Source organism: Canis lupus, chromosome 17, assembly GCF_003254725.2.
Source record: "Canis lupus dingo isolate Sandy chromosome 17, ASM325472v2, whole genome shotgun sequence".
NCBI classification, from domain to species: Eukaryota; Metazoa; Chordata; class Mammalia; order Carnivora; family Canidae; genus Canis; species Canis lupus.
In genome coordinates this window covers 55,523,714-55,537,095 of record NC_064259.1, presented here as the reverse complement: position 1 = coordinate 55,537,095, position 13,382 = coordinate 55,523,714, and the positions used below count along the sequence as shown (strand labels likewise).

Below are 13,382 nucleotides of genomic sequence, written 5' to 3'. Positions count from 1 at the left end.
CATTACAAATGTCATATCTACTTTTCAAAATCAGAATATTTAAAAAGCAGATGCTCAGTCTTCCTAAGATGAATTAGCAAACAAACCAAAAAGGTCTTAAACTCAATATAACAGAAGGAAATGCCACACCTACGTGCACACACACACACACACACACACATTCTAGGTAAAATATACATTGTGATGCTTTTATGTGAGGTTTTTGTTTTGAATTGAAAATTGGGCAGATTTTGTTAGGCAGTAAGTTTCCATGCAGAGAAGTGAAAGACATTTAAGGATACTGATTATTTGATGGGAAGGAGGAATTTGCACAAAGATTTTTTTCTCCCACCTATACCCTAGTTCTGTCATCACCCTGACTGTGGTGATGGTCTGGACAGAACCAGAAGAACCACAGAAAATTATGCATTGCATTAAATTTGTGTAAAATCTTTTCATATAATCTTAGACATTGCTTAGGAATCCACCAGCAGGCAGTTTTGCTCTATTTGATCAAATCTCTAGAGCAGAGCTAGAGCGATGTTGGATATTGCCCTGTTCAACTCCTTTATTCTATAAACGGGGAAATGGCTAGGGTAACCTCCTTTATTATTTATTTCTCTTTCTAAACGTCTTTATCATGTTACTTGTCCCATTTCCCCACAAGACTGTTAGTGTGAAAGCACTAGACCTGGTGTGCATGAGTTTGACTCTCTGCACCACACAAGTCCATTCTTAATCTCCAGGGAACTGCTTCTTCCTAAGAGAAACTGTCATTGTAATTGACAAAGGGATTACTGAATAAGAATATTGTCTTTAGTAACATTTCTTTAAATTATTTGATGCACAATTTCATGTCCAAGTGTAATTTTTTAGCCTATGTCCTGGGAGTGGAAAGGACTCATTCGTGAATTAGCAGTGAGATTCTTATGTTACATGAGGAGGAAAAGATGTGTTGTAGTTCTGTGCTTCACAAAAACTTTAGGGATTACATTTTACCCCATATAAAGGCCCATTTGGCAACTCATTCAATATTACCCAACATTCAAGGCGTATTGATCAAGCTCCTCCTAGGCCTCCAGCACTATTTAGATCTAACCTTAGAATATATCAAGGAAAAAAAACTTAGACTTCTGCTTTCAAGATTATATCTCGATATATGTTTGTAACATGTGAATGCTATTTCTTCCAGTACCAAATTATTCTTGGACAGCATTCTAATGAAAGCATGTCATTTTTAAAAAATCGTCTTCCTGAAAATGAAAGGTCTCGTTTCTCAAGAAAATGGGTTTTTGTCAAGTTGAATGAAATTTGGCACAACATTGCCGCCTTGTGGCTACTAGGATCAGGAATTTACACATAATGGATTGTGTAGTCAACTCTGGTACCGTAAGGTAAAGTTTAAAGGGAAAATTATCTTGTTTTTTGGTTGAAGTCTTTGACACAAAATTACCTATCCAGGAGTATTTAGAATGAACTCTTTCCTGGGTTGCTCAGTGGTTGAGCGTCTGCCTTAGGCTCAGGGTGTGATCCTGGGATCCTGGGATTGAGTCCCACACCAGGAGCCTGCTTCTCCCTCTGCCTCTCTCTCTCTCTCTCTCTCTCTCTGTGTCTCATGAATAAATAAATAAAATCTTATGAGAGAGAGAGAGAGAAAGAGAGAGTAAGAATTTAACTCTTTCTGGTTTTGTTTTTGTTTTTGTTCTAACAGAATGATTGGAAGGGCTCCATCGCTTTTGTAGTTGGAAACCGGATTGAGGACGATCTTCTCATTCAAGCCCTCACCATTGCTGTCCAGGTGCCTCAACGGAAATTCTTCAGCATCGTGTCCTGGCAAGACATTCTCCAGCAGGTACTCCTTGCTTCCCACCTCTAGGCCCTGTGAAGACTTCTGCACTTAAAATAATAGAAAAAAAAAACTAATGATAAAATAAATACAACTATCATATCATTGGGCTGTTTGGTAAACTGGCATGGATTATTAAAAAAAAAAAAAAACCTTAGCTAGAGCCAACTTGAATTGCTTAATCTGGAAGAATTACTTTGGCCCATTTTTGGCCCTTTCAGCACTCGTTCGTTTAACAGAATTTCTGTGGCCATACCAGGTCCCATGCTAGGCTCTCTGAAGAATTATTTATTTAATAAAAGATTCAATAATAATAAAAGACTAAACTATTCACTGCTCTGAAGAAGTACATAACTACCAAGAAAAATTAAATCTACAGAGAAACCTAGCTGTCAGAGGTCAGAGAGGAATGATTACATTAAAAAAGTCCTGTCAGGTGGCACATACTTGTACAATTACTACCGGCTTACCAAAGTGACTATAAATATTTTGCCTAGTTAGTGACTACCCCTTCCTTGCTAGATTTCCCAACCTTTCAAGCCACCTGGGTACTTGAAAGTTATATATTTCTAAGTATTCTTTAAGTATGTCTTTCTTTTTCATTATAGATGAGTTTAATTTTCTTACAGATCAATGAATCAGATGGACTTTATGGAACTACATCTAGAAAGGCAAAGAAACCTCCAAGCAGTAGTGCTCCCTTATTTTATGAGGTAGGTGAACATCTTTATTGAAGAGATTTTTTTATAATTCTTAGAAAATGAGAATTGAAGTAATAATCTTATAGTCACATTTAAAAATGTTTATTATTTTATTTTTTAAAGATTTTATTTATTTGAGAGAAAGAGCGAGAGAGAAAGAGAACATAAGAAGGGGAGTGGCAGAGGGAAAGAGAGAAGCAACTCCCCACTGAGCAGGGAACCCTGCATGAGGCTCGATCCCAGGACCCTGGGATCATGACCTGAGATGAAGGCAGATGCTTAACTGAAGCCACCCAGGTGACCCTAAAAATTTGTTTTAATTCATTCTTTGAAAGCAAATTCTTGATCTTCATTGGAGCTGCCTAATGGTAGGCATTTAAGAAAACTGCCTCCCTTCTTAAAAAAAAAAAATCCTCGCTGGGAATAAAATTGTCCTAGACTGTCTACACCATCACTGTATCCAATTAAAGGCTATAAATCAGAATTTTTTTTTTATACAGAAGAGTCGGTTCATACTTTTTCATGGTAATCATTGAATGTGTGATGGTATTAAAGGGAGCTGTATGATTAGTGTATTACAAAGTGTTAGTTTCACCAAAGTAATAATGTAAAAATGCCCCAGAAAGTGTTTCCTGTACAAGACAGAGACACAGCTGTTAGAATTTTACATCAGTCCGTGAGATTTGGACACATTTTTCATCCTACTTTAACTAATATGAAAATAATGATAATTTTTGGGTTAATGGCCCATTCTGTTTCTCTTAGATGCTTAACACAAAAGTCCACCCTGACTGACCATTGGGCTTATGCAAAAACTTAGAACTCATGCTCAGTTCAAGGGGATTGCCTCTCATGCTGCCTTGTTAATATCTAACTTACAGCTCATGCGAAGCTATAAAAATCCAGTGATTAATTAGAATATCACTTAAAATTTGTCAGGCACTGTTTTATGGCTCTTCAGACTAAAAGCATAAAGATTTTTGGATCTTTCTAAGACAAACTTGTTTGCACTTTATTTCAGTGATCTAATAAAGTTTTTATGTGTCTCAGGTCTTGGATGATTTCCTAATGGGCTCTTAAGTATTGCCTGAGTACTATCTGAACAAGTTTCATTGGATTTATTTATGCTTGACAGTAGTGTGGATTTTACAGCATTAACTCTTGCTATGCTACTCACACTGTGACAAGAAAAACCTGATTCTGTGCTTTTGAAGTCAAATAACGTACCTTTTACCTTTTGTTATGATGTTCTCAATGTGTGTGCTGCAGTTGAAACATTATGTGATACCTTAAAATATTGGAAGTTTTCGTCTGAAGTAGCCATAGAAATCCCTGTCCTATTCTCAGGCCTGGGACCAATTAGCCCCCCAAAGGACTCTTTATTCTTCAAAGATGCTCAGTAAGAATCAGAGATGATAACAGGCCAGTTTTGATGTCTAATCTGGACAGACATTTTGACTTGGATGTGGGATAGCACAATGTTACAAATCCAGAGTTCAGTTAGAAAACCATTCCTCTCCAATATGTGCTGTGACTCTGGGTTGTGAATCCTTCACTCAGGGGAGGTCCATTTCACATCTGGCTCTACCACATTCTTCCAGTGGAGCATTTGGGCAATAAGCCTCCCACACCCACTCACATACCCTTTTCTGAATGGTTCCAGAAGAAAAAGGAAGGCAGGATGAGCACCAGGGAGATTGGACCTTGGGTATACCAGACATGCATCAACATCAATTGCTTCAGTAAAAACAGATATAGAACATAAAACAAATTCAGGCTTCTGATCAGCATCAGCCAAGGACCGAATTCACATCTGGAGAAGAGGCTGCATTTCCGACCTTAATCCCTTCACACTTAGGACCTGTTTGGGAATTCTATCACATGGTACCTCATCCCAAATGAATTGAAAAGCTACAGGCAGTGCCTACTGAGAACCCCAAGGTGCTTGCAGGTGACGACCATGAAAGAGGCCTAGAAGCCAAAGGCTTTGGGGACTTGTGAACTTTTAAGCCTCATGAGTCTATTTCTTGAAGTCTTGCAGTCTGTAGCAACTAGGACATTTGCCACAGTGAAACTCCTCAGAAGCCTCTTTAGGAAGTCTTATATTTTCTCTCTCAAAGAGAAAGATTTCTTACATTGAGGAAGAAAGAGTAATCTAAGAAAATTGCTTCTGTTATACGTGAAATTCATGAAATTCTGTATCCTCCACTTTGGAAGGAGAACTCAAGGTAGATATTGTGAAGGCCATACTCTTAACATTTCCTTCTGTTTGTAGGATACTCTCATTGACCTTAAAGTGGAGCCTAGTCGTTCTCACTTTAAACATAGTTCTGACCAGTTTGGCTTTCTGGTTTCTTTGCCTGCAGTCAATTAGGAGCAGCAAATTAAAGTGAAATGTCACCATAGCGCAGTTCATCCATGAGTAGTAAAATAGCGTCAGAACCACATTACATATTTCCAATAACGACTTGAAATGTCTGGGTTGGCAAAGACCACATTCCTAAGTGATTTGCTCAAGCTTTCACTTGGATGGCTTGGTGTTGTGTACACACAGCCTCATTTTGAAATTGTGTAATTTCCCCCTGAAACTTTAGAGTTCATCTAGCCATAGTATTGTATATATGAGAAAGTCTTTATTTATAAACCACAGTTCTTTGAAAATGTGCTTAGATTTGTGCTAATGTAATTCCACAGAGACATAGCTACAGCTCATTTGTTCATTCACCTTCTCTTTTTGGAAACCATTCTCTGCTCTAGCAGGAGCTACTCTAAGGACTCTTATGGGAATGGGAAGAGAATATTCTCCTTTGTGCATAGTCTCAGGGATGTTAGCTATTACTTTATTATATTAGTAGTAGTTGTAATATTTAATAACAAAGATGAAAATGATGATGAGCCCATGCACTGGCCCTACATATGAACATAATTTCCAGCTTGTAATCCTATTTAAGGATGTGGACTTACATGAAAATGGGTATACAGATATTGTATTATATAGTGACCAGTTTTACCAGATAGTGATATTTTACCAAATACCAAACAATTAACAAGTACATTTTTGTTCAACACTAAAGTATTAAACACTATGTAGACAATGGGTAGGGAGGTTATGAATATTGCAAAGATTCTAACTTTAAGAAGCTTAAGAATTGGTTAGGAGGGAAAGGGGGAAAAATATATCCTAACACACAGTAAATGGTCAACAAATGTTTATTAAAGAAGTGAAGGGGCACCTGGATGACACAGTCAGTTAAGCATCTGCCTTCGGCTCAAGTCATGATACTGTGGTCCTGGGATCAAGCAGGACCTGAAGGCTCCCTGCTCAGTGAGGAGTCTGCTCCTCCCTTTGCCTCTCCCCTCTGCTCCTGCACTCTCTCTTTCACATAAATAAATAAAATCTTCACATAAATCTTTCACATAAAAATAAAATCTTAAAAAAAAATCTTAAAATCTTAAAAAAGAAGTAATAACACAATGCATTAAAATCCATGAGAGATGAAATGTTATGGGCATTCAAAGGAAAATGAGATTACCAATAAAGTGGGGTGGTGAGTGGGATCTAGAGAAGCCTTGTGGAGAAGACAGCATTGGAAAGGGAAGGAAGGGTGGCTAACTTTGAAGTTTGAAATATATTATTCTAGGAGTGCCTTAGTGGCTCAGTTCATTGGGCATCCAAGCATCCAACTCTTGATTTCAGCTCAGGTCATGATCTCAGGATTGTGGGATTGGGCCCCATGTCAGGCTTTGTGCTGCTGATTTTCTGCCCCTCCCCAACATGTGCTCTCTCTCTCTCTCTCTCTCTGATAAATTAATTAATTAATTAATTAATTCAATTAACCCATATCACAACTCTAAAAGAAAATATAAACATCCCCATTTTATATATAGGGAGAAGGAGGCATAGAGAGGGTAGGAGGTATAGTAATTAGAATATTGAAGAAGTTGGGTTTAGCCATAGAATACATAGCCTCAGGTTGTTCCTCTTCACCACAAACCCAGTACTTTTCCTCTGGGCTCTGAGCTCTCCATCTTTGGAAGGGTAGGTCTTGGCAATCTTGACATTCAAATGTTGGAGAGGGCATTCCAAGAAAAGGGAACAGCTCAGGCAAAGGGATAGGTGTGGGAGAAGAGTGAATATGTACTAAATTTGTAATTACATGGTATAAGATATTCTCAATAGAAAAGGTAAATTCTATACACACTTTAATTACAACTTTAAAATTCTGAAGGAGGATATCTACAAGAAAATATTTCAAGTACTCAACAAAATCCATGCTTTAAGATCCACTCCTGAACTTAAATTTATTTGTTAAATATACACAAGTATTTGTCTGCGTGTGTCTATTTGATGACCCACAGAAAGAATTTGACTTGTTCATTTGCAGGCTTATTCAGTCCTCTCCAAAACCAAAAAGGAAAATATTAAGGATCATTCAAAGTTGATTGAAATGTGCCCCATGAGAGAGTTCTACATGTTCCATACATGCACAGATTCTCCTACCTGTGATTAAATCTGATACTCAGTGTGTGTGCATTATTAAGAGATGTACAAAATTTGGACTTTGACTTTGTGACTTTGATAAATTAGAAAGAAAAAAACTACCAACTGGACAGGGTTTGTTTATTCAGCTTTTCTGAAATCAGGGTCAACAATCTTAAACGTTTTAGACTTCATTCTATGTTTGACTTTGCTTCATGATGGTGATCATCATTTCTTCCTACCCAGAAATGAACATCCATCCATACCTGAGCCGTAGTTTGCCTACCTGTGATTTATCAGAAAAGATAAATTAGATCACCACAAAAAGCTTTTAAAGACACAAAAGCTTGCTGCAACAAAAAGCATCTATAAGAAACAAAAATTTATATACCCTAGTTGGTGACTCACTTAATTTAAAAATTAATCAATTCTGCACAGCAAACAACTTGGACAATCCAAAAGATTATGTGATACAGTTTAGTTTTATGAATACAAGTAATTATTAATTTTCCTTTGTACTCCTACTCATATCTTTTTAACTAATATATTTTAATTAAAATATTTCTATGGGTTTTTCCATTGGGAAATCATTCTGGGAGATCATTAAATATGGAAAGATTCTTCTGATGTTAGATTCTTCTGATGTTAGATTCTGATTCATTAGAAAGTAATGAATCAAACGCAATTTAAAAAGATATAGGTTGCAAATTTTTTATGTAAAGATCTAATTAGTTTCATCACGTTCTTAAGACATTTTGCTGGAACATTGGATTAGTATCCCCAGAAGTAATCATTTCATTTTGTTGGTTCCCATGCCTCTACATATAGATATGTTCTTCAGCTCCTTCCCAACATGTATTCAAAACAACTCACAAGTAAGACCACAGACTTAATTATAATCTAATTACCTCCCTTGTCTACATTTCTAATATGAAATTCATTTCTCTAACTGTGCCTCAAATTAACAGTCTATTCAATGGAATTGTAAGCTCTTATTTGGGGCGGGGGAGGCTTGTCAAAATGAAAAATGGAAAACTCATGCTTCAGAGATAGAAACAAATAATATGTGAAAACATTTAAGAGGTTTGAAGTTATTAAAATGGCAGATCTGCTGGGACCTGAAAGCAGTATGTCATGGAAGAAACGAAGGAAAAGGGAGACAGGAAGTATTCTCTGGCCTTTTCAATCCTGCGTTTTAAAACCAAACAAAAAAATTCAGGAAGAATTGGAAGGTAGCCAACCTAATGCCGTTATTTCATAGAGCTTAGGGACACACCAGGAAATTACAGGCCAGTTAGTTTAACTTCACTTGTAGGGAGAGTATTAAAAACTGCTGCAGGAGATCAAGTAAAAGGATGCTTAGAAAAGCACAGCTTGATTAAGGCAAGCCTGGCCAACGTGGTTTTCGGAAAGGGAAGGTCATGTCTTAGGAACTTGTTGAAATTCTTTGAAGCTATTATGGCCAGTCCAGTCTTCAAAGAATACAGCGAAGCCCAGGGCCTGTGTATCTTTTCCGTTCCTCACCAGTCCTTGAGGGATGCTTGCAGAACACAGCCCACGTCAGGGCTCTGGTGTCCCGAGTTTCGAAACCACTATCAAAATAGCAGAAAATAACCTCTTATGGAACATTTTTAAAGCTGGAACCAATTAATACAACCTGATATTTATAAATGTAAAATAAAAACTTGGAACAAAATTTAGGAATATTGAGCTGTAACAAAGAAGTACTACATTGGGACTATAAAAACAATCTGGGAGTCATTGTGCCAAAATCTGGGCTTTGGAGGCATTTCTCACCCAAAGAAGGGAAAAGGAGGAGAAATCACAGTGCTAGAAATGGTTATAGGATAGAGAGTTATGAAGAGTTGCAACCAAATGAATTTTGTTGAGATGGGAAAAGGAGCAGTCAGATGTGTTAACAACCCCAAGCCTCTCTACAGCCCTCGAGAAGGCCAGAGCAGCCCGCCAGAGAAAGGTTCATCCAGGCTAGTCAGTGAGGGCGTGGAAGGTCAGGCCTCCGTTGCTTTAGGAATGGGTTCCTGGAGGGCAAATATGTTTGCCTCTCGGATTGAAAACCTGGGGTTCTATTTTCAAAGAAAAGCATAACTCAAGCAGAGGCATCGAAAAATATCCAAATCATGTCCCCACCCCCCAGCCCCTTCCCACCGTGGAGGACAGGCAGCTGGCAAAAGCCCATGCGTTTCAAGAGGAGGCTAGTAGGCACTGGTGAAGAGTCGAATCAGAAGCTGAGGCCCCTGGGATTCCGCAGCAGGAAACCACACCGTACAAGTGCTGGTGATGGGGGCACTGGGAGGACTTTCGGTCCACAGGAGAACTGCTGGACAAGAATGGAATCTGGTCGAGAATCCCAGGACAGATGTATCAGCAGAGGAGCAGCCACAAGAATGAAGCAAGGTTCAGCTCGTGAAGAGCAACCATCACAGTCTTGGCCCCGGGGTGAATCCTGGAGCTCCTCCAACGCTCAATGCTACACGCCCACTATGACTGGAATCAGCAAGGCCATATCGTCCCATTCCCATATCCAACTAGGACTGTGAATAATCTGCCTTTATGGATGGTAATAATAATAGTAGCTATGATTTATTGACTATTTGGTTTATTGCAAGTCTTATGTGCTTGGTACTTCACATATATTAGCCAACCTAATCTCTGCCTGCCAGGAGATACTTACAAATGATGAAAGTGGAGCCTCAGAGAGGTTAAGTAACTCAAAGACTCAGAAGCCTCCATTCCTTCTGCTTGCATCACACAAAAATTGAGGGTAAATATTTGGGATCTGCAAGTAGTTGTTGTGGTTTAACATTTCTTGAATACCGGCTACTGCTTATAATTAGAATTAAGCCTAAAGCCTCTCAGTAGTTCTGTGATATCTTTATTGTTTTTCCTTCTACTCAAGCAAAGACAATGGTGTGTCTGCACACGAGGAAGGTGCCAAACAGTTTTAATCCTATTTTTGAGCCACCTTGATGAGTGGCTTCTGTCCAAATGTTTGGATCACCTGGAACTTTTAATTCATGCAGTTTAGATGTATATGGTTAAGGTGACTAATTCTTTGGGAGAGTAATGAGGGAAGGATGAACAATGATAGGGAAGTTAATACGTATGTGTTAGAGATGGAGGTGTGAAAAGAAAGAAACCTGTCTAAAATTCTAAGCGAATTAGTGAGCATGAATTTCACCTCCAGAGTGCCTTCTGCTAGCTTGGTGAGACAGACACTTAATGGTTAGATGCACAGGTCCAAACCAGTCTGCCTGGGCTCCTGTTCTCATTCCCCTACCTACTAGCCATCTGACCTCAGGCAAGTTCTATAGCTGCTGTACTTGTTTTCTCTCTGTAAAGTCAGCATTGATGGTGGTATCTGCCTCATGAAGCTGTAGCCATGATTGAATGAGATAATAAATAAAAAACACCTAGCATAGTCCCTGTGATACAGTAAATGTTCATTAAAGTTTAGCTATTATCATTGATTATTATTTTTTAAATTTCTGTTTTCAGTCATAGTAAATGTTGGAGTTTTGTACTTTAGGAAGCATGAAAGAACTAGAAACATCTATAAGCAGGGTTTTTAAATTTTTTATTAAAGCAAAAAACATAACATCACGTTTGCCACTTCCATGATTTCTAAGTGTACAGTTTAGTAGTGCTAAATATATTTATGTTGCTATACAACCAGTCTCCACAGCTTTTCAACTTACAGAACTGAAACTTTATATCCAGTAAACAACTGCCCAGTTCCCCTTGACCATAATTATTCTTATTCTTTTTTTTTCTATGAATTGGACAACTCTAGATACCTCATAGTAATGGAATCATACAGAATTTATCTTTTTGTGACTGGCTTGTTTCCCTTAATATAATGTCTTCAAAGTCCATGCATATTGTAGGACGTGTCAGAATTTCTTTCCTTTTCAAGCTGAATAATACTCCATGGTATGTATGTATGACATTTTATTTATCCATTCAACCACCGATGGACCTTCGGGTTGCTTCCATCTGTTGGCTTTTGTGAATAATGTTGTTATGAACATTGGTATGCAAATTATAAGCAGGCTTTTCACTAAGTGGAATACAACTAATGAAAGATAATTGTTAGGTGAGTAAGGGGGAAAAAAGCCAAACTCATGGTCAAAGGAAACTAATACGCATTCTTCTTCTTTGTTACATCACATAAGATATAAATATGACCAAACATTCTAGGTAATAAACAACAGTAGCCCCATTTCTCAAATAATAATTATAATAATAATATCTCACATTTAGATAAAAATAAGGATTTTGCAACTACTCCCTCATTATATCTTCACACTTTCATGTCAGCTGAGCCAGAACAGCTGGTAGTATCTCTGTAGTGTAAATGGGAAAATGGAAACCTAAGAACCTCAAATGAATTGTTCCCTGTCACTAGCCAGAGTTAAAATGAGTGTCAGCCCTTCTGACTCCTAGTCCAGGGTTCTACTCTACACCTAACAGAAAACAAACCTCGCTCATTAAGAATTTCTTGATTATTTTTGCATTTCCCACAAGATAATTTTAGACAGTGTATAGATACAAAATTTATATTTTGTTAAGCATATATTTTAATGTGCATTAAAAATAAAAATTAAATACTAACTTGCAATGTCCCCAGAGTCATGGCTGAGGATTGAGCTAAATTATTTTTTTAGGGGCACCTGGGTGGTTCAGTGGTTGAGTGTCTGCCTTTGGCTCGGGTCGTGATCATGGGGTCCCGGGATTGAGTCCCCATCGGGCTCCCCTAGGGAGCCTGCTTCTCCTTCTGCCTATGTCTCTGCCTCTCTCTCTCTGTGTCTCTCATGAATAAATGAATAAAATCTTTTAAAAAATTATTTTTTAACTTGCTTTACATTAAGTTTAGAGAAAAATATTAGTTGCATAGTACAGGTGGTATAGCGCTTTGGCTAAGTCATCAAGGGATGCTCAATGACTAAGGTTTAGGCAATGTTTCATTTTCATGCATCCCACAAATGTTTGAGTGTCTGTTATGTACCAAATCTATGATTGAGTTTATCTTGGTGAATAAAACAGATATAATTCCCTGCCCTCGCAGAATTTACATCTGAATAAGGAAGGCAGGCATTATGCAAAGATCAAACAAGCAAACAAATGTATACATAATTATGAATTGGGATAATCACTTTAGATCAGAGAGGATACTTTAGAATGAGTGGAGATGAGCTGGATGACAAAAAGGAGCCAACTGAACAGAGTGGGGGAGAATATTCAGGCAGAGGGAACAGCAGGTACAAAGAACGTGAGGCAGGAAAGGAAAGATGTAGTCCTCTTAGTGGAACAAGAGGCCACCGAGCCAGGAACACAGCAAGGTGGAGAGGAGCACCAAGGGGGAAAGTGACACAATTTAAAGGGGGAAAGTGACACAATTGGAGTTCTTTTTAAAAATATTTTCCTGCTACTAAGTGAAGACAAAATCAGGCTGGGGCAGGAGGCAAACGTGAGAGTGAGGGGACCAGTTAGGAGGCCCTCAGAGAGTCCAGAGGAAGAAGGAGAGTGCAGACACACTGTGCCAATGTGAGGGGTGAGGGGTGATGGAGAAGTAGGCATCAGAAGAGATTCCAAAGTGGCTTGAGACACTGAGCAAAAAAAAAAAAAAAAAAAATCTTCTGACATAGAGAAAATTGGAGTTTAAATTTGGGGCAAGTTTGAAAGTACAGTTTGGGATGGGTTAACTTTGATATGTACGAGAGACATCTAAGAGGAGATATCAAAGAGGATACCAGGTATTTTGGTCTTTTTCTCTTTTTGTATCCTTACACGCCCAGCTCAGTGCTGGTGCATAGTAAGCATGGAAGAGGTGCTTGCTGTCTAAAAGACCTTGCTTATTAATGAAGGGCCAAGGAGGGTCCCTAGTATAGGCAGCAAAAAGTAAAGCACGGCCCCCTTCAACAATACTGGCTTGGTGGCACTTTGCAGGTACTAGCAGTTTCTGGGCCTTCCATCTTCCCTTGATGGGTTCCACATCCTACATAGTGGTTTCCTAACTGCGGCTGATAACCTCGTGGTTTGCAAAGACATTCGGTTGGCTGCAGCTGTGTCTGTATGTGTGTGATTTGTGATGTAAATTTTTGTTTGCTGTCAATATAGGTCCAAATAAAGTTTGAAAACCTTTTGATTGAGGATCCCCTCAATACATCCCTCTTTCTCCTGAATTTTCCTCTCTCTCAGTCTCTCACGTAACCCTGTGCTAATGGATATGAGATACTCATCCTAGCCATCTCCTTACTCAGCAGACATTGAGTTTCTGTTGTAAGCTGGATAATGGGCATGAGATCAAATTAAACACCATCTCTGACCTCACGAGCTTGTAATTATAGGTAATTTT

At 38.4% G+C, this 13,382-nt stretch overlaps 1 protein-coding gene across 1 annotated transcript in view; it reads left to right on the top strand.

The window, feature by feature from the left end:
• The window catches only part of SPAG17 (sperm associated antigen 17), a 220,697-nt gene that overhangs the window by 31,196 nt on the left and 176,119 nt on the right, over positions 1-13,382 (top strand). The window contains 2 exon segments of the mRNA XM_025453376.3: positions 1,691-1,831; positions 2,455-2,538. Of these exon segments, the coding sequence (XP_025309161.3) occupies positions 1,691-1,831; positions 2,455-2,538 (225 nt within the window).